Source organism: Eptesicus fuscus, chromosome 1, assembly GCF_027574615.1.
Source record: "Eptesicus fuscus isolate TK198812 chromosome 1, DD_ASM_mEF_20220401, whole genome shotgun sequence".
NCBI classification, from domain to species: Eukaryota; Metazoa; Chordata; class Mammalia; order Chiroptera; family Vespertilionidae; genus Eptesicus; species Eptesicus fuscus.
The window spans coordinates 11,241,250-11,263,445 of NC_072473.1; the positions used below are offsets into that span (position 1 = coordinate 11,241,250).

Here is a 22,196-nt window from a genome sequence, read left to right on the forward strand (position 1 = left end):
CCCTCTCCCTTCCTCTCTGAAGTCATAAAAATATAAACAAACAAACAAAAAAATGCTGCCCTTTGAAAGCTTATAAAAGGTAACAAAATCCATAAAACACATAAAGGTTTTCTTTTCTTAGTTTTCTTCCAAATATAATTAACATTTTGTACAGCATCTAACAGTTCATAAAGCACTTTCCCAATTATTAATTCGCTCCTGTCTTCTGAAGAACACATTTAGAATTTTGGGGGTTGAGGGAAAAAGAGTTAGGGAGACTGCTACTCCCTTAATTGTGCATCTCATTATTTGTTTCACAGAAATCCCCTAACTGGCCTTGCCAACCCCAATGTCATTCCAAGCCTCCTCATAGGAGGTGTTCCCCTGGCAGCAGAACTGAGCCACCTGTCCTCTCCTATTAGCTAATCCTGTCAAATCAGGCTGGCTGTGCGGCAGTCCTGCCTTCGCAGCCTCCTGTACCTCTAAAGCCCCTGCGTGTGGTTTCTGCCTTTGTTAATCTATAAACATAAAATGTCTTTCATCTTGTCATCACGTGTCTAAAACACACCATAACCTTCAAAGCCTAGCTCCGTGTCAACTCCTGAAGGAAGTCTTCCCTAAGTCTCCCAGCTTGAGATCATTGGAGTTGCACACCACTTCACACATCACTCACTATACCATGGTATTACCAAGATCGTCCTATTGTCTGTAAGACCAGAGGAGAAGAAGCCTAATCTTATGCCCATCTAGTCCCAGGGTACCCTAACAGGCTGTCTCACACACGGTAGATCCTCAAAAGATACCTGCTGAATGAATAAATGATAAACAGAAAATGATTTGCATCATTTCAAATGAGAGTCAGCTAAAAAGATTAACAGACTTCCAAATTCTAATGAAGCCAATTTAATTTTGTTTTTTAACTTTCTTGGCTTACTTTTTATTTTCAAATTTTTACTTAATTTAGAGCAATTAAAAATTTAAATATTTTATTTTTTATAATATAGAATCTCAAATATACACAAAAGTTCAGAGAATGCTATGATAAGCCTGTCAATCCAACTTCAATAGTTACCAGCCAATTGGAGCAGACTCATATAGCCAGGAGGAAATGCAGGTTAATTTGGGCCCAAAAAGGCATGGCTAGGTGGCCTGCCCAATGTCACAGAACTACTCAGTGACCCACCAGGAGACAAAAACCTATGTACCCCAACCCCAAACAGAATGTTCACCTCCCTATATTAGAACCATTGAGAACCACTAGGAGAAGCTAGGGTGATAGGAATAAAAGGGAATCTTCTCTCCATTAATTTATTATTATATATGAAATATTTTAGGGAGGAAAAGCCTTACTTTTTGGTGATACATAACAGTGAGGCAGCAGGCTTATATATCACAAAAATATCTCCACCCACAGCTTCTTCTGCCTCCAGCTGAACAGTGCCTATCATAGGTAAACTTGTATTATTAGGTTACCTTCTTTCAGTCCTCGCTACGATTTTTTACACTGTTCCCCCACCTACACTGAACCCCTTTCCTCAGATCACCAGGGCTCCAATGTCTTCTGGGGCCCATTACCCACCTCATCCCCTTTCAGAATGGGAAAAGATAAGATGGGGGTACGGAGGTCTTCTTTGTATTTCTTCAGTGAGAAATAAAAGGATTAAATTGTGGCTAATATGCTCAGTCCAATATCAACTTTGCTAGCCAACCTTCCCATCCTAGGTATCTAACACCAGCACCTAGGGAGGTGAGAGGAACCTCCGGTCCATCTGCACCAGCTTATTCTTCTCCAGAGACAGGCACCCCCTGCTCCTCCCTCCACTTCCTTCCTACCACTGAGCCCAACATTAAACCATAACTCTATCTGCCCCAAGACTTCCGATGTATACAACAGGTTTTTTTGGGGTTCATGATAACCTTAGTACAAATTTTCATATTGTGACTCCCTAACTTACATTCTGAAACATATAATTATGAGACATATATAACTTCTACCTCTGATAACGCAGTTTCTGACCAAGAGGGTCACTAGAATTATGCAGTGAACATTCAAATAAGTATCTACTGCTGCTCTACATACAAACTGGAATCTAGAAAAATCACTAGGTGATCGCCATATGTTTTTAACTAAATGTGTCAATACTTGACCAATGCTATGAAAAGAAATCACAAAATCATCTTAATCTTTCCAAAAAAATGTGGATAAACTCTCTAGATTTTAACCAACATACTCCTCTCCCCACTCTAGGGGTATTTTAATATTTGCAAGTAGAGGAAAATCTAATGTATAGTAATAGTTGAGAACATGACTCTATTGAGGTTAGCATTAACTACTTTTGTTTTATGGATACTTCATGAGTCCATACATAATTCAACCCAACCCCACAAAACTCTTCCACAACTCATTAGTCAATAAATAATTACACTAAAAAAGTTTGTTGAGCATTATGCTTTAGCAGACTGAAAAGATGCATATAGTTATTAAGTTATTCATTCTTCAGCTTTTTTAATAGAAAGGATTTTTAGTGGAAGGTTTTGTTTATACAAGCCATCTTTCAGGTCCTTGTCAGGTAATTCAAACATGCTGACAGGCCCCACTGATAGGCCATGAAATTTCACAAAATTATAGTTTATAAATTCACAAAAAAGATATAGCAGCCTCAATTTTAGGAAGCTCACTTTTGTGGCACATGATGAAGATCAAGCTGCCATTTCTCAATATCATATTATAAAATTAACAGTGTTCAGTATCTTTAAAATAAAACCCTTAAACACTGCTATTTCTAGTACTCTTTAAAAGTGCTATAGCCAGCCCGAGCCAGCATGGCTCACTGGTTAGAGTGTTGCACCAGAGGGTCTTGGGTTCGATTCCAGTCAAGGGCATGGTACCTGGGTTGCAGGTTCGATCCCTGCCCCAGGTTGGGTCACATGTGGGAGGCAACCAATAGATGAGACACACTGATGTTTCTCTCTCCTCCCTCTCCCTCTTCTCCTCTCCCCACTCCCTTCCACTCTCTCTAAAAATCAATGGGAAAAATATCCTCACTCTTTGGATGAGGATTAAAAAACAAACAAAAAGCGCTACAGCCAATTTATTCCCTTTTAAGTATAAAATACTTCATTATTAAATGTTGGGGTATCATTACTTACATAAAAGAATTCAAGACTTTCTGTGTTTTGATTAAATGTAATTTTACTTCAAAAGAAAAAAAACTATAAACAAAAATTAAATAGAGAAGTATTTAAAAGGGAGTGTACTGATATTTGCAATTCACTTTGAAATGCATCAAAAAATAAGATGGAACAACAGATGAATAGATGAACAGATATGTGATTATAAAAGTGGAGTAAAATATCAATTGTAGACTCTAGGTGGTGGGTATATAGGTGTTCAATGTATAATTCTTTCAACTTTTCTGTATATCTGAGGATTTCATGATATAATGTTAGAAAGAAAAAGAGCTTAACATCTCTAAGTTTGATGTGTATAGCAGCCTTTGTGCTCTTAAAATGAAGAATAGTAGAAAATATAATAGCACACAATAATTTAAGACATATTATATGAAATAGGATACAAAATTATTAATACACTAGAGGCCCAGTGCATGACATTTGTGCACTGGGGGGGTGTCCCTCAGCCAGCCTGCACCCTCTCGCAGTCTGGGACCCTGAGGGGTCCTTAGCACTGCCTCAGAGGCGGGAGAGGCTCCTGCCACCCCCAATGCACTCGCCAGCCATGAGCCGGCTTCTGGCTGAGTGGTGCTCCCCCTGTGGGAGCGCACTGACCACCAGGGGGCAGCTCCTGCATTGATCGACTGCTCCCCGGTGGCCAGTGCACATCACAGCGTTCAGCCATTGGGTCAATTTGCATATTAGAGATTTATTATATAGGAGGATTAATATGACAACCATGTAAAATATACATAGAAAATAACAAGAGGAATTGTACTAAAATATTAATAAAATTGTCCTAGGGTAGTAGGATTATGAATTATTTTCCCACCTGTATGTGTCTTTCTGTACTATAATTGTACTTGTAAATGTCTTCTATGCACATATAAATATACATATGTATATTTTGCAAGTGCAAAAACAAATGAGGGAGAGGGACTGCCATACCTAACTTTAAGAAAAAGAACAAAATATTTTTTGTAAAAAAAAAAAAAAAGGGGGGTGTGACTTTGGATTTACCTAATTCCCTGTCACATCCTAAGCTTGGATTTTGTTTTCTCATTTTTTATTCAAATAGATATGTCAACTATGAACCTAAAATGTACCAAATCAATGTGGTCCATCACTTTTGTTTGGTTTTTTATTGGTTTCAGAGAGGAAGAGATAGGGAGAGAGAAACAGAAACACCCATGATGAGAGAGAATCATTGATCGGCTGCCTCCTGCATGCCCTCCACTGGGGACCGAGCCCATAACCCCGGCACGCACCTTGACCGGAATCGAACCTACCAGGAATCGAACTGTGACCCACAGATGACGCCCAACCATTGAGCCACACTGGCCGGGCCCATCACTCTGTTTTTATTCAAAAACAGATATATGAGTCAACTGTGAACATAAATGCACGAAATCAACATGATCCATCACTTTTATCCACATACTGGTGGTGTATTAAAGTAATGAACAGACTTAACTGAAATAGCCAAATGCAGTGCTTTTCTCAGAATTCATAAAGAGAAGTAATATTCATAATACAAGAAAGCATGCAAACCACTTTAGTAGAATATAACGTATTACAACAGTAGTCTATTTTTTAAATCATTAGAGCTAAACCAAATATCTTATAAATAGGCCTCTTTCTAGAGTCTAGACTCTAACCTAATTTCTATACCTAGGAGAATCTAGTAGGTTGAGTGAGCCCCAGTCGTTTTGAGATGGCATCAAGAACCATGTTAAGTCACCAGCTTCTTTGAGTCACAGGGATCACACAGATTTGAGACCCAGGCACTCTGACTTAAACAAGTCACTTCATATCTCAGGGCCTCACTCTCCGGCTCTATAAAATCAGGGCCTTCTAAGGTCCCTTCCAGGTAAAAAATTCTGAATTTCAGGCAATAGGGAAAATAGGCTCTCAGAAACTGAGCAAGGAATAGGTCTCCTTGAACTCCACCCAGCTTATCCTTGAATACAGAGAATCTGGCAGCATAATAACATGCAAATTAATGAAGAACAACTCCATAGAATGCTCTGCCCCAAAAAAGCATCTGAAGATACAACTCGGAAACAAGCAAACATATCAGCTCACATTACTAATCATGAGAGTCAACCTCATTAAAAGGCTTTTTTAAAAAGTCTAGGCAATTCCTCCCCCTTAAAGGACTCTAAACACACTATTAATTTCATTTTCAAAGCTTCTAATAAAGGTGGCAAAATAGATATTAAATATCATTAAGAAAAAAAAAAACAAGATAATACCTGGGTGTATTTACTGTTTTCTTCACATCTATTTTAACTATAAGTGATTTTGATTTCTTCCTAAGACTAGCAGATGAATGTTTACTTTCATTAAACTGGTTACTGGAAGAGTTCCTCTCTCTTCTGCCATCCCTTTCTTTGCTCCTTTTCTTCTTCCGTTTGCCATTATAGGGTCTCAAGATAACATTGCTTTTATCTGAATCAGTAGAGGGAGTACAGTCTTTCTTAAATGGTTCAGCAGCTTCTTGGACTTGCCCATCTTCAGTCTCTCTGTCTCTTCTAGCATTAAAATAACTGGACTTTATTTTTGCAAGGCCAATTTGAGAAATGTATTTCCTATCTTCCTCCTTCGGGTATGTCTCAGTTCTTCCATCAGAAAAGTCCTGGTCCTCATCTGAGGTCTTACGACGTTTGTGGCGATAGTCCCTGGATACCTTGGTTGCTGAACTGGTCTCTGGGGATTTCCTCCGAGCATGTCGATGAGCTCGATGAGCTCGGTGTCGAAGGTGCCGAAGGTGCCGCTGACCTTTCTTATCTCGGTAAGGTGAAAGATAATGCCTAGACTTCCGATGTGAGTTTCTAGAAGGGTCTCTGTTTTCATACCTCTTCTTGCCTGTAGATCTTTTTGATGTGTGTCTATATTTTCTGCAATCGCGATCTTCAAGATACCTGTGGTGACATAAAGCAATTTATACTTCGCACTACAGAGAAGAAAGTGAGAACTTCTGTGTGTGCAGCACTGGGTAGCATGGCTTTAAATGGAGAATGCAGTGGCAAAGTTACCCTCTAATCCTTCACGCCAACTCACAGAGGCCCAAGGTAGTTAGAGAGGAAATACCATTTTATTTTTCAACTAGTAGCCCTGCGCACGTGCGCCAGTAGGTCGCTGCCGGCCTCCTGTAGCTCCTTCCCCCGCCCGCCCCCCCCCCCCGCCCGTGCCCCCTTCATAGCTTGCTGCCCTGCCCCCTCCTGTAGATCTCTGCCTCCCACTTGCTTGCTGCCTTGCCCCGTACTGTAGCTCTCCGCTGCCCCACCCTCCTGCAGATCCGTGATCCGTTTGTTATGCAATTGGTCATTAAACGTGAGGCTTAACGGATAATTAGCATATTCCTCTTTTATTATATAGGATATTCTAAGCTATCCACATGATTTATTCTAAAAAGAAATATTTTACTACTAGTAGTAGACAGCTACATTACAATGCTTTTGATCTTTTCAGACAAAAGCTTTTCAAGGCGGTTATCTTCAACTATAAACACACCTTTTTACTTGAGGCTTTGTACCAAATTACCCAGGTTTCATTTATCCTATACCTTGTCTGAAAAGAGCTCCGTTTCTCAAAATCTTCCGAGCCTCTTCTAAGTGACTGACCATATTTTTCATCTTGCATCCTCTGGTAACTCAACTCGTCTTCAAATCTAAAAGAATCTGCTATTGACCTCAGAGGTGATTGCCCTCCTTTTCCACTTCTTCTAACTCTGTGGTCATCAGGAATATACCTTCCTTGCATTTGCTCAGGATAACCCCAGCAATACTCTTGGTAGTGTACATCTTCTGAGTATCTGGACATATACTGAGATCTCCTGCTACTGTCTCTTCTTCTTGGTGAATATGCTTGGTAAAGCTTATAAGAATAAAAATCGTCTAAAGAGCTTCTTCTTACGTCTGGAGAAGGTGATCTATGTTCATAACATCGGTAATGTGCATCTTCACGAGAAGAAATCCTTGGTTTACTCTGTCCGTGTTTCTTATGTCTCATTCTGCAAGTGGATCTTTTCTGATCCTTCCTATAGTCGGAGCAATAATGCTCATGAGAACATCTTTGCTTGCAGTGTTCAGACTTTCTAGGTATTGGTGATAAAGACCTATGTAAACACAAACAAAAGTTTAGTTCATTTAAAGACAATAAATTAAGTTTGTCTTAACATGACTTGCCAAAATTTGTTTTCCACTGTTTCTTCAACTCAAATTAAATTCATGAATTTGCTCTATCTACATTCTAAATTGTCCATGTGGGGGTCGGATTATGCTTGCCCCAATTCAACAAACATACTCTTTCCATCTGAACTAATGTATCCCACGTGCATATTAAAATGGGCTGAGCACACCCTCCTGCTGGATTAGCTACACAGCAGGACCCATTTTTGGAAGACTGCAGACAGCAAAGGTCTGTCAAAAGGTCTGGTCAGCAAAACTTACTTCAGGTTCAATGGGCAGGTAAGAAAAAAGCAGAAGTATGCCCTGGCTGGGTTGCAGCATCCTGTACATCAAAAGGCTGTGGGTTCGACTTCCAGTCAGGGCACAAAGCCAGGTTGCAGGCTCAATCCACTGTCAGGGCAAGTATGGGAGGCAACCAATTGATGTTTCTCACATCAGTTTCTCTCTCTTTCTCTCTCCGTTCTTCTCTTTCTCAAATCAATAAGAACATATCCTTGGGTGAGGATTAAAAAAGAAAAAGAAAAAGAAAAGAGCAGGAGGGCTGGATTCATACAAATAAATATGTAGTAGAATCTGGCAAACGGAACATAGCCTCTGAAATTAAATTAGATGCTAAGAGTTTGATGCCACATAAACTCAAACTCAGACCCAAAACTGACCCCACAGTTTCTCCAATCGTCCATCCTCTCTACTAAGCCTATGTTAAGGAGCAAAAACTACATACTTTGGTGTGTGGAGGTGCGGGAAGAAGAGGGTCTTAAGACTTGCATCTCATGCTTGGTTCCTCCATAAATATTAGACATAGGTAGGTTGCTTTTTTCTCCCAGACCTATTCCCTTACACATAAAAGACGTGCTGTTGAAACACAGCTTGTAACTTTGGTGAATGTGTGCTTTTATGCTGCTCTAATGCTCCCCAGGGACAGCAGCACATCCTTTCTGCAACTCCCTTTTCTAACACCTAGCATTGCCAACATCGAGCCTTTCGTTCCCACTGAAGAGGACTTCCGTATCCGGAGAAACCAGTCAATCCGAGTCAGGGTGAGAGAGAGGAGCACCACTATCTGGAAGACAATGAAGTTCAATGTTGCACCTGGGGATATTTCCTCCCATCTGACCGGTGCAATCTCCCCATCTCCTCCCTGAGGGTTTAATATCTTCTAACCAATGAGGCTGCTACGCTTGCAGTTTTTGTCATCACTCCATCGCCAGATGCTGCCCCAGAGTTGAAAAAAACCATGAATAAAACTCTTTCCATTTGGTGAGCTGTGTGCTCCCTACACGGAAGGAGGCAGATTTGGTTTTCTCATGCACATACTGGGATCATATACTGGACTCAGCAGTATCTCCCTCTAAAATCACCAAGCTACATGGCGGGCAGGTTGTTATTTAGCTGAAGCAGAAGCTCTGTCATCCAGCTGGCTGCACTCATCAGCACAGGAAGAAGCAACTGGAGCCTCTGAGGACTTCCTGGAAGATTGCATTTGTTCCACCGCTAGGGAGGAAAGCTGGCAGCCAGAGGCTGAGGTCTTGAATTGGGACAAAAGAGTCCATCTCTTACTTTAAGCCATGCTTCCCATTGAATACACATTGGAATTTTTTTTTCACTTGAGGGTTTTATTGTATAGAGCCCCTTTCTTCCGGAGGAGACTGCTGGAATAGTTGCTAACATTCTCAGTTCTCCTAAAGGGAAAAAAAGGGGCCCAGGGAGTCTGTTGGGAGACAATTTTCCATGGGTCTCTCCCGTTCTGCACACCTGTGAGCAGAGGCACTGACAGCTTTCATTCCAAGACCAACAGCCTGGGAAGATGGAGCCGGGGCCTCCCTGTGGGGCAGAAGGCTGATCTGTTTGCTATCCAGGATAATAAGATAATGTCTCCTCCAAGGCCAAAGCCCCTCATGGGACTTAGGTTCCTCGGTTATGTCATCACCCCACTGCTTTGTTCTGCAGCGCCCAACCTCAGGGGGTTGAGGGTGAGGGGAACACGGGAGCATGAAGCTCAGGCTGCCTGCTGTACTCTGAGTTGCAAAGGCCTTTGCATCTCCTCCAGGAGGGTCTTGTGACAGGCTGATGTGCCAGTTTGCAAGTGGGGGGGAATACTGGACTCCTTACGGTTTTTCAAAGTCCTGAGAAGGAATCCAGAAATCGGGCACTAAGCTTGGCAGGCTCTTTTGTGGCCCCTCACCAGTGCCTACCACAAAAGGGCAACACCAAATGACCTCTGTGATGCCCTCCAAGTTAAAATCATTCGCTTCTTCGCGTCCCCCACCCCTGTTTTTGAAGGTCCTCCCCACTACAATTGAGTCTTGTGAAGCTGAAATTAAAATTGTTGAAGAAATGATTGATTAGTCACTGCAGAACCACAATGAGGCAAGCACACTGGCCAAGTCGCATTACTATGAAAAACCTTGGTCTGCCTTTTGTGTATGTAATCATGGCCCTTTTTATGAGTCCTAGAATGTACTAGTCACTTTCACAGCTCTGTGCCTTTGCTCCTGTTGTCCCCTTAACTGGAATGCTTTCCTTCTCTCTTTCTGCCTTTAGAAATTTTACTCATCCTTAAGTGACTAAAATCTCATCTCTTCTTTGAAGACTTTCTCGGTATTCCCCTTTCCCCTCCACCAAAGAGAATGATTTCTTCCCTGTGGATCCAGAATACTCTGTCTCAGTCCGTAGCAGCACACTTTTCCCACAGTCTCATAGATGGCTATGGCACCAATCTTCCCAGCCACCCCGTGTGCTTGCTGAAGGGCTGTAAGGTGCTGTATTTGCCTTTGTAGCCCCAGAAATTGCCTGTAGCAGGTATACAGTAAATACTAGTTGAACTATTGCAATCTAATTATATATATACTAGAGGCCCGGTGCACGAAATTTGTGCACTGGGGAGGGTGTCCCTCAGCCCAGCTTGCACCCTCTCTAATATCGGACCCCTCGGGGGATGTCCAACTGCAGGTTTAGGCCCGATCCCTGTGGAATCGGGCCTAAACCTGCAGTTGGACAACCCTCTCACAATCCGGGACCACTGGCTCCTAACCGCTCACCTACCTGCCTGATTGCCCCCTAACTGCTCCCTTGCTGGCCTGATTGCCCCCTAACTGCTCCTCTGCAGGCCTGATTGCCCCCAAATACCCTCCCCTGCTGGCCTGATCACCCCCAAGGCTTTTATTAGTACAGATTTGATAGTACCTACCAGGAAAGAGGAGAGTGAACTACTATTGAGTTATTCAAAATTCTATTATTCTGCCATGAAGAAGAAATAGTCAAGTCCCAATTTTCTAACTCCCAGTGTCTTCAAACATATTGATTATGAAAAAAATAAAATACACAACTGTAAAGTTCTAAACCACTCTCAAAGAAGATGTTTCTCACTCTCCCTTACTGTGGTCATTGCATTTCTTTTTGTTTTGGATGAATTCTAGCTGCCAACTATAATTAAAGAAAGCTGACAGCTCTTAGAAATACAATCTCTGTCACTGTAAAGCACCTATTGTGATTAACCAGGTCCCAAGAGCTTCTTAACATAGGTTCTTAATCATAGTGGCGAATGTGAAAGTCAAAGTACATCTCAAATCCAAGCTTGCCCTGCTGAACTAAAACTGCTCACCTATGTTTCCACCTGGGGGATCTAGAGCGTGACCGTCCCATCCTTTGACATGTGAGCCACTATCCACTTTTTACACTGCAAGGAAACACAATATTAGCAAGTTTGTAGAAAGAGCCTGCAATCTGCTCTAAAAACAGTGAATGCTACCGGCAAAAAAAAAAAAAAAGTATTTAAGCCCTCTCTGCCTCGGTTTCCTCATCTGTAAAATGAGGATGATAATAACAGGACCCACCTTATCGAAATGTTGTGAGGATAAAATGAATTAAATCAGGAGTGAGCAAACATTTTCAGCAAAGGGCCAGATAGTAACTATTTTAGGCTTTGTGGGCCATATACAGTCTCCATGCATCTTATTCTTCTATTTTAAATCCTTTAAAAGTATAAAAACTGCCCTAGCTGGTTTGGCTTAGTGGATAAAGCATCGGCTCTCAGACTGAAGGGTCCTGGGTTTGATTCCAATCAAGGGCACGTATCTCTGTTGCAGACTCAATCCCCAACCCTAGTGGGGGGTGGGTGGGCATGCAGGAGGCAAGGATTGATGAGTCTATCTTACATCAATGTTCCTCTCTCATTGTCTATCCCCTCCCTTCCACTCTTTCTAAAAATCAATGAAAAAATATGCTTGGGTGAGGATTGAAAAATATATACATAAGAATGGCATATATATATACATATATGTGTGTGTGTGAGTGTATATATATATATATATATATATATGCCATATATATACATATGTGTGTGTGTGTGTGTGTGTGTGTGTGTGTGTGTGTATATATATATATATATATATATATATATATATGCCATTCTTAACTCAAGCCCCGCCACACACACACACACACACACACAGATGCCCCAAATACCAAATGGATATGTATAGTTTGATGATCCCTGAGTTGACTCTTGAAAAGAGCTTAGAATAGTGCCTGGCACACAGCAACTGCCAAGTAAGTGTTCCAAAAAGAGAAAAAAATTACCCAGAATTCCTCTCTCTGGACACAACCACTACTACCCTCCTGTCTTTCACCATTACATAAAGACTTCATATAATCACAGTTAAAATGTTTAAGAATACTTGATGATATCTCCTGCTTTTTAAATTGTCAAATAAGAATTACAATGTCCAATTATAATAATCAAGCCCTAACCAGTTTGGCTCAGTGGATAGAGCGTCGGCCTGCGGACTCAAGAGTCCCAGGTTTGATTCCGGTCAAGGGCATGTACCTTGGTTGCGGGCACATACCCAGTAGGGAGTATGCAGGAGGCAGCTGATCGATGTTTCTCTCTCATCGATGTTTCTAACTCTCTAGCCCTCTCCCTTCCTCTCTGTAAAAAAATCAATAAAAAATATATTTAAAAAAAAGAATTACAATGTCCAATTATAATAATCAAGCCCTAGCCGGTTTTGCTCAGTGGATAGAGCGTCAGACTGTGGACTGAAGGGTCCCAGGTTCGATTCCAGCCAAGGGCACATGGCTGGGTTGTGGGCTCGATCCCCAGTAGGGGGCGTGCAGGTGACAGCCGATCAATGATTCTCATCACTGATGTTTCTCTCTCTCTCTCTCCCTCTCCCTTCCTCTCTGAAATTAATAAAGAAATATATATATTTTTTAATTATAATACTCAATTGCTACCTAACTTCCACCAGATAAATATATCAAAACTTAATTAAGCATGATTAACATTTAGTTTGCTTCTGTTTTTTTGCTAAAATATGTCAAATAAGTAAAATTTAAAAGACACAAACTTGATTTTTAAAAATACACTTCAGTCTTGCCCTGGCCGGGTGGCTCAGTTGATTAGAGCATCGTCCCGTACACCAAAGGGTTATTGGTTCAATTCCTGGTCAGGGCACATACCTAGGTTATGGGTTCAATCCTGGTGAGGGCACGTATGAGAGGCAACATTTCTATGTTTCTCTCTCCCTTAAAAAATAAATTAACATGTCCTTGGGTAAGGGATATAAATATATATATTTTAAAAAAACTGATAGCTTTAGGGGCTGAATTTTTAAAAATACGTGATAAGGGTATAATCTTCTATACTACCTATTATTTACATTTCAGTAATGCTCCTCAGTTCTGATACTATAATTAAGTAGTTCTCAACTTACTGGCCCCAAACCTCTGGTGGCTTTCAAAATTATTGCCATAGGTCCATACATAATACATACATCCACCATGCACATATGATGTAATTTATGTTTCATATATTATAACCTCTATTTTACAAATTTCTGAAGATAATGTGGTGACTGCAAAATATGAATGGCTTCTTTCTGCTATGTAGTTTTTTTCTACAGAGTACAATTATTATTATGTTGACATTGGTTTTAAAAAGGACTCTTTACAGTCAAACATTTGCAAACTATTGTTATAATGAAATTCAGAAAAGTGAAAGCATATAAGGTCAAAGGACTTGAATCAGATCACTCACCAGAAGAAGTACATTCAGTTCAATTCATTCAGTTATTACACTGCTTCATTCCAAAACGAATTTGAGGCTAGAAAGAACAATTAGTCCAGATGCACTATGAAATTAAGATACTAAAGGGGAAAATGTTTACTTACTAACTCCAAATATAAAAATGCATTCTATTCAACAAATGTTACTGAATACCTATTATTTGCCAAGCACTGTTTTGGAGATACAGCAGTGGACAGAAACAGGCAAAAATTTCTGCCATCCTGAACTTTACATTCCACCCAGGTAACTTATAATTTAACTGAAGAAGCTTTGGATATCAGTTCATACCTATTAAATTGAATAAAAATAATAAACGCAAAGGATGTGGGGGGCACACCAAATAGCCTTGGCAATGATTTTAAAAGGTATATTATTTTCTGGAAGGTAATATTATTTTCCATTTGATTATTCTGAAAAACAGGTTTGTTGAGATATAATTCACATACCATACAATTCACCTATATTAGGTTTACAATTCAACATTTTTTAGTATGGTCACAGGAAGGTACAACCAGCACCACAATCTAACTTTAGGACATTTTCATCCCCTCTAAAAGAAGCCTATTAGCAAGCAGTCTCTCTCCATTGCTCCCCTCCTTCCATAAGCCCCTGCCTGACAACCACAAATCTACTTCCTATTTCTCTGGATTTGCCTAGCCTGGGCTTTTCATTTAAACAAAATCATACAATATGTGGTCTTTTGTAACTGGCTTCTTTCCCTTAGCATAACATTTTCAAAAGTCATTTCTGTTTTACCATGTATAAGTACTTCATTTTTATGGCCAAGTAATATTCCATTTTATGGGTATACCACGTTGTGTTTATTCATCCATCTCTCAACAGACATTTAAGTTTCTATGTTTTGGTTATTATGCATAATACTGCTATAAACATTTGTGTACAAGTTTCTGTGTGAACATGTTTTTATTTTTCTAGTATATATATATCTAGGAGTGAATTGCTAGGTCATATAACTCTGTTTTACTTTTTGAGAGACTTACAAATTTTTCCAAGCAGTCCCATCATTTTACATTCCCACCAGCAATGTATGAGAGTTCCAATAGTTCCACATGCCCACCAACATTTGTTGCTGTGTGTGTGTGTGTGTGTGTGTGTGTATGTGTGTGTGTGTGTGTGTGTGTGTATTATTTCAGAGAGGAAGAGAGAGGAAGTGAGAGATAGAAACATTAATGATGAGAGAGAATCACTGATCAGCTGCCTCCTGCACGTCCCACACTGGGGATCAAGCCCACAAACCGGGCATATGCCCTGACAGGGAATCAAACCATAACCTCCTGATTCATAAGTCAATGCTCAACCATTGAGCCATGCTGACTGGGCTGTATTTTTTATTTTAGCCATCCTAGTGGGGTGGAGTGGTACCTCAACTGTGGTTATGATTTGCATTTCCTTAATGATGGGTAATCTCTAAATATGCAAGTAATTATGAAACTAATATTGCCTACTTTCCTCTAATCTAATAATTTCAGATTAAATACATTATTCCCAATAATAATTTAAAAGAAATAAAGCAGCTATATATACTAAGATGTTTGTATCAGCTTTATAATAGGAAAGAAAACCACTCAAACTAATTACAGCCCAAATGCCTAACAATCAGTAAAAGATTAAACCAATTTAATATATATACGTACATTTAGTCACTTCCTACCTTTCTCCCGGCCTTATGTCTTTTCCTCCACATACACCACATTAGTGTTCATACCACATAGACGGCCTTCCCTCAGTCTGCCTGACAAACCCCTATTCTTTCAGGACTCTTTGACCATCATATCCCCTGGGAGTCTGTCCTTGACTTTATTTTCCCCCCTGAGTTTCTTCCTGGGAATTCTGGGTTTATTCTGTGATTATTTCAATACATTGTGATTAGTTATTTACATAATTATATTTATTTCAACAGGCAAAAGAGTCCAAACAGCATATTACAGAACACAAAATCAAATGACTTACAGACATCTAAGATATTCAACCTCATTAGTAGCTGAGTAACAAATTAAGATCACAAACATCCTACCTACACCCATCAGATTGATACAAAAAAGAATTTGAAATTGCATGTTCTAAAGTGCTGGTAAGGATGTGGAATGATAGGGACTCTCATATATTGCTAGGTGAGTATACATAAGTCTTGGAAGGGGATGTCAATACTCATTAAAGTTGAGCATGCTTATATCCTACAGCCAAGCAATTTCACTCAGAGACGTATCTTAGAGCAACACAAACTGCTGGGCTCTACGCCAGGGGTGGGCCCCACTTCTAGCAAGTTCCCAAGTGATGCAGATGCTGATGCTGCTGGTCCAGGAACTAGAACCACTGGGTTAAAGGGAAGGGAGGAGGTCACTTGGGAGAAAATGTTTACAAGCGAGATTTACTGATTTCATGATAAAAAGAAGTGCTAGAATATTTTCCTTTGCTAATATTAAAATTAGCTTCACTGAAATTCAAACTATTTACTCAAAATAGGTGAATTTTACTGCATATAAATTATACCTCAAAGCTATAAACAAATAAACAAACAAGCTTTGGGTGAGGAAAATGCTCTTAAGATTAGATCGGATATTACAGAGATGTTTGCACAGCTCTGCAAACATACTAAAAACCACTGAATTGCACACTTCAAACCTGTAAATTATATGTCACTAAAGCTGTTTCTTAAAAAGTTAACTGTGGCCCTAACCGGTTTGGCTCAGTGGATAGAGCGTCAGCCTGCGGACTGAAAGGTCCCAGGTTCGATTCCGGTTAAGGGCATGTACCTTGGCTGCCGGCACATCCCCAGTAGGAGGTGTGCAGGAGGCAGCTGATTGATGTCTCTATCCCTCTCCCTTCCGCTCTGTAAAAAATCAATAAAATATATATTTTTAAAAGTTAACTTTGTTTGTAAATTGCTTAGTGCAGGTCAGCTAGTACTGAAAAGTAATGGCTCGAAGGCTTAATGGATAAGTGAGGAGAGTTCATTTAAACCCTAAAGTCTGAAGTAAGAATGGTTTTTACATTTTTAAAGGATTGTAAAAAAATCAAAGATTATGTGACAGAGGCTATCTGCAGCCCACAAAGCCTTAAAAATTTACTTTCTTAAGTAGTAAATTTATCCTATACAGAATAAATGTGCTGACCCCTGATTTAAACTAACTTACTTGTGACTAGCAAAGTTAATGAAAGGAATGAGCTTCAGGAGAGGGAGGGAGGGAGAGAGGGAAAAGGGGAGAGAGAAAGAAAGAGATGGGGAGAGGGGAAAAAGGGGAAAAGGGGAGAGGGGGAGAGGATAAGAGGGGGAGGGGAGGGAGAGGGATAGGGAGAGAGGAAGAGGTCAAGAGGGAGAGGGAAAGAGAGAAAGAGGGAGAGGGAAGAAGAGGGAGAGAGGGAGCAGGAGAGATGAAGAAGAAAAGAGGGAGATGGACAGAGGGAAAGAGGGCAAAGGACCTGAATACACACTTCTCTGAAGAGGATATACACATGGCCAATATATATATATGAAAAGATGCTCAAGCTCACTAATCAGAGAAATGCAAATGACAACCAAATGAGATATCACCTCAGGCCTGTCAGAATGGCTGTCATCAATAAATCAACAAACAAGTGTTGGTGAGGATGTAAATTGACACAGACACTACAGAGAACAGTAAGAGGTTTCCACAAAAAATTAAAATGGAATTGCCTTCCCATTCTTGCTTGGCCCCTCACCAATCTGGCTTTCCACTCCACCGCTGCAGCAAACTGCTCTAGTCAAGATCACTAATGAAATCCATGCTGCTAAATCCAATGGTTATGGCTCCTCCTCCTCCTTGACCTACCAGCAGCAAGTGACAACCACACCTGCCTCTCAGAAACATTTCCTCACTTGGATTCCAGAATACTACTACCCTTTCCTGGTTTTCCTCTTACCTATAAGGATTCCTTCTGTGTCCTTTGCTGGCTTCTCATCTTCCCTGTCACCACTCTGACCCCTAAATAGGGAACCCAGTCTTCCTCTAAATACTGACCTCAGTACATGGACTTCTCATTGTCTACACTTTCTTCCCAGCCTACACTCTCATGGCTTCAAATGCTGTCTATAAACCAACCCCCTATCCTTTGTGCTGCATTCTCACATATCCAACAGCCTACTGGAGGCTGTAAACACATCCAAGAACAAACTCCTAACCTCCCTCCAAAAACTGCTCCTCCTACAGCCTGTCTCACCTCAGTAGATGACAGCCATATCCTTAGCGTTTTCAACAAAGAGGAAACATAAATATCCAAGCTTACCTAATAATAGACAAACATGTAAATTGACCATACCTTGGCTACACCCACCAGCCAATCAGGAGTATGCAAATTAACCCACCAAATATGGCAGTTAATTTGCATACACAGGCACCATGGCGACTATGCAGGCGTTCTGCCCCACTCCCGGTCTCTCAGGGCCTCTGGGCAGCATGGGAAGGCAGGGCCAGAGCGGAAAGGTGGTGCTGGCAGCCAGGGAAAGGAAGGCCCATTCTAGCACGAATCTTCGTGCATCGAGCTTCTAGTAAACATAGGAAAATATATACAATCCTACCTACCGTATTTTCCGGCGTATAAGACGACTGGGCGTATAAGATTTTCCTGGGTTAAAAAGTCGTCTTATACACTGGAAAATACGGAAGTCCAATATATCTAATCCATTACATCTAATCCCATCAATATAATCCAATATACAGTATTTCCCGGCGTATAAAACAACTTTTTAACCCAGGAAAATCTTATACGCCCAGTCGTCTTATATGCCAGAAAGTACGGTAATCAGGGAAATAACATTAAAACAATAAATATCAGCCGAAATCGGTTTGACTCAGTGGATAGAGCGTTGGCCTGCGGAATCAAGGGTCCCAGGTTCGATTCCGGTCAAGGGCATGTACCTTGGTTGCGGGCACATCCCCAGTAGGGGGTGTACAAGAGGCAGCTGATCGATGTTTCTCTCTCATCGATGTTTCTAACTCTCTATCCCTCTCTCTTCCTCTCTGTAAAAGATCAATAAAATATATATTTTTAAAATGTGTCTTTCATAGAATATGACATTTCTTAAAAAAAAAAACACACACAATAAATATCATTTCATACTTAAGAGATTTGCAAAAAATTTAAAGTCTGATATCCCCATGTGTTTACAAGAAAGTAGAAAAAGCGTTTCTCGAGGGAAATTCCTCCCCCAAAAACCACACAGCAGAAAAAAACTCTAAGCCTGTAGTCCAAACAGAATAAATATAACCCAAAGCATTTAAGGACATTTTTTAAAAAGCACCTCACCTTGAATCAGAAATTTTAAAACTAAGAACACAAAAGAGACCAAAAAAAACAGTGAAATGACAGGGGGAAAAGTTACATGAATTAGAGAAAAAAAATGGGAAAAAAATACTAAATTATATCAAAAAATGAAGAATAAATAAAAAGTTGCCAAAGAGAGGTTAAACTCAAATGAAAATTTAATAAGGGACACTGAAGAAAGTCAGGAAAACAACCAAGAAAATGAAAATAATTTTGCAGGGAAAGACAGAGAGTAAGTAGTGGAAACAGAAGACAGGTAAAGAAGGAATAATATGTATATTATTATAGTGCCTAAGAAAATCCAACAATAAAACTGAACTAATAAAAAAAACCTCAACTAATATTTAAAACTATAATTCAAGAAAAATTCCCAGAAATAAATTTTTTAAAAGACCTGAATTGCCCTGGATGGGTGGCTCTGCTGGTTGGAGCTTCCTCCCCCACACCAAAAGGTTGTGGGTTCAATTACCAGTCAGGACACATACCTAGGTTTCAGCTTCTATACTGGACAGAGCACTTACAGGAGGCAACTGATCAATGTTTCTCTCTCCCATTCTCTCTCTCTCTCTCTCATTCTCTCTCTCTCTCTCATTCTCCCTCTCTCTCTCTCTCTCTCTCTCTCTCTCTCTCCCCCTTTCTCCCTCCTTCCCTCCCTCACTTCCTCCCTCCCTTCCTGTCTCTCTGAAAAATCAATAAAACATATCCTCAGGAAAGGATTTTATTTTTTTTATTTTTATTTTTAAATATATTTTATTGATTTTTTACAGAGAGGAGGAGAGAGGGATAGAGTGTCAGAAACATCGATGAGAGAGAAACATCGATCAGCTGCCTCTTGCACACCCCCCACTGGGGATGTGCCCGCAACCAAGGTACATACCCTTGACCGGAATCGAACCTGGGACTCTTGAGTCCGAAGGCCGATGCTCTATCCACTGAGCCAAACCGGTTTCGGCAGGAAAGGATTTTTAAAAAGACCTGGGCTCACCAGATACTTGAGAAAATTAACCTAAAACAATAAACTCTGAAACATAGCCTAGTAAAAAGTATTTGATTTCAAATATAAAGTTAAAATTCCCCAGACCTCTAAGTAAAAAGAATAAATAACTTACAAATTAAAAAAAATTATACTAGCATCGGATATTTCAAAACCAATATACAGCCCAGCTGGCATGGCTCAGTGGTTGAGCATTGACCTATGAACCAGGAGGTCACAGTTCAATTCCCGGTCAGGACACATGCCCGGGTTATGGACTCGATTCCCAGCGTGGGACGTGCAGGAGGCAGCTAATCAATGATTCTCTCTCATCATTGATGTTTCTATCTCTCTCTCTCCCTCTCCCTTCCTCTCTGAAATCAATAAAAATATATTCTAAAAAAAACAATATACAAAGCAAGACAACAAATGATCAGCATTAAAATTTTTTTAAATAAAATAAAATCAATGAAAGTAGATGTGAACCAAGGATTTTATATCAGCAAAGTTGTCCCTCAAATATCAAGGCTACAGAAAAAAAGCTTTCAACATACATGAACATAGGCAATTTCTACAGTTACTAACCCTTCCTAAGGAATCTACTAGAGGATGACTGAACATCAGCAAAGTTGACAGTGAACATTTTAACATATTTCAGTGTACATGTAAGACATTAAAAGAAAGTTAGAGATGAAGGTGGAGGACTAATGTAAAAATGTTTGCATATTGTGACAGAGTAGAAAAGTTACAACTAAAAAAATGGGAGAAGAGATAGGAAAAGAGAATAATAGTGAAAGCTCAGTGTTGTGTAGGCAATAGCTGGGTTTAAAGCATACTGACGGGGGAAACCTGATAAATAAGATATTAAGAGGATAAAAAAAAATCAACACACAGTGTTGGGACAACTGGATATCCTCAATCAAAAGAATAAAGTTCAACCTTACCTCATACCATATAAAAAATTAACTCAAAATGGATCAAAGACCTATATGTAAGAACTAAATCTATAAAACATAAAGGAAAACATAAGTATAAATCATCTTTGTGACCTTGGATCAGGTAGTGGTTTCTTAGATATAAAAACAAAATCAAAAATAAACTGGGCATCATCATAATTAAAAATGTTTACACTGTGAAAGATGCTATCAAAGAAAGTAAAAAGACAACCTATAATTCTATAGGTTGCAAATTATATCTGGTAAGGGATTGTATCTAGAACATATAAAAACCTCTTACAATCTATAATAATAAAATCATAATATGCTAACTAGACCAGACGTCCTTCCAGATGACCTTCCAGACGAAGCCAGGGCTGCAAGGGAAACCCGGGTCGCGGGTGCCTGCTGGTGGCCAGAGGGAAGCTTAGGTCCCGGGTGCCAGAGGGAAGCCAATACAGGCAGCCGGGGGAAGGAAGGCCTACTCTTGCATGAATTTCGTGCATCGGGCTTCTAGTCCAATCATAAAAGACAAATTACCCAATAAAAAATGGGCAAAGGAGCTGAATAGATATTTCTCCAGATATATATTAGAGGCCCGGTGCATGAATTTGTGCATGGGTGGGGTCCAGCCGGCCTGGCCAGGGGGAGTGGACACGGGCGGTTGGCCGGCCTGCCTGCTGGCTGAACTCCTGGTTGAGGGGACAATTTGCATATTAGCCTTTTATTATATAGGATATACACTGAGTGGCCAGATTATTATGCATTCAGAGATCATAATAATCTGGCCACTCAGTGTATATAGACGGTAATATAAAATGATGCAGACACTTTGAAAAAACAGTTTGTTAGTTCCTTCAAAAATTAAACATAGAGTTACCATATGACCTAGTAATTCTACTCCTAGGTACATACCCAAGAGAAATAAAAGTATATACCCACATATAAACTTGTACACAAATATATTCATAGCAGAACCTTGAAATCATTATGCTAAGTGAAAGAAGGCAGTCACAAATGACTACATATTGTATGATTCAATCCATAGAAACAGAAAGTAGATTGGTGGTTGCAGGAGAGGGGGACTTGGGGTTTCTTCTGAGGTGATGAATGCGTTCTAAAAGTAGACTGTAATGATGGTTGGACAACTGTGAATATACTAAAAAACACAGAATTGTACACTTTTAAATGGGTGAATTATGTGGTATATAAATTATCTCTCATTAAAGCTGTTAACAACCCCCCACACACAAAAAAAAATCAACTGACAGAGATTCCATACTAATTGTGAACTCCGCATTTAGGAATTCCCTCAGAAAGCATTTGCAACAAAGGATCCACATTCCCAGCACAGAACCAGACCAAGTCAGAGCCCACAGAACTGGAGGGCGATCAGCAGATCCAAAGAATTTCACAGACATAGAAAGAACTCTCCAAAAATTCATCTGGAATAAAAAAAGACCCCGAATAGCCACAGCAATCCTGAGAAAGAAGAACAAAGTAGGAGGGATCTCAATACCAGATTTCAAGCTGTATTTCAAAGCCACTATTCTCAAAACAGCCTGGTACTG

The 22,196-nt window shown here is 40.1% G+C and overlaps 1 protein-coding gene across 1 annotated transcript in view; it reads right to left on the reverse strand.

The window, feature by feature from the left end:
• Positions 1-10,988, reverse strand: part of BCLAF3 (BCLAF1 and THRAP3 family member 3) — a 35,657-nt gene extending 24,669 nt beyond the window's left edge. Inside the window, exons 1-3 of the mRNA XM_054714903.1 lie at positions 10,948-10,988; positions 6,719-7,270; positions 5,406-6,074 (exon numbers count right to left, since the gene is read on the reverse strand). Coding sequence (XP_054570878.1) covers positions 5,406-6,074; positions 6,719-7,270; positions 10,948-10,988 — 1,262 coding nt within the window. The remainder of the gene's footprint in view (positions 1-5,405; positions 6,075-6,718; positions 7,271-10,947) is intronic.
• Positions 10,989-22,196: the final 11,208 nt, after the last annotated feature.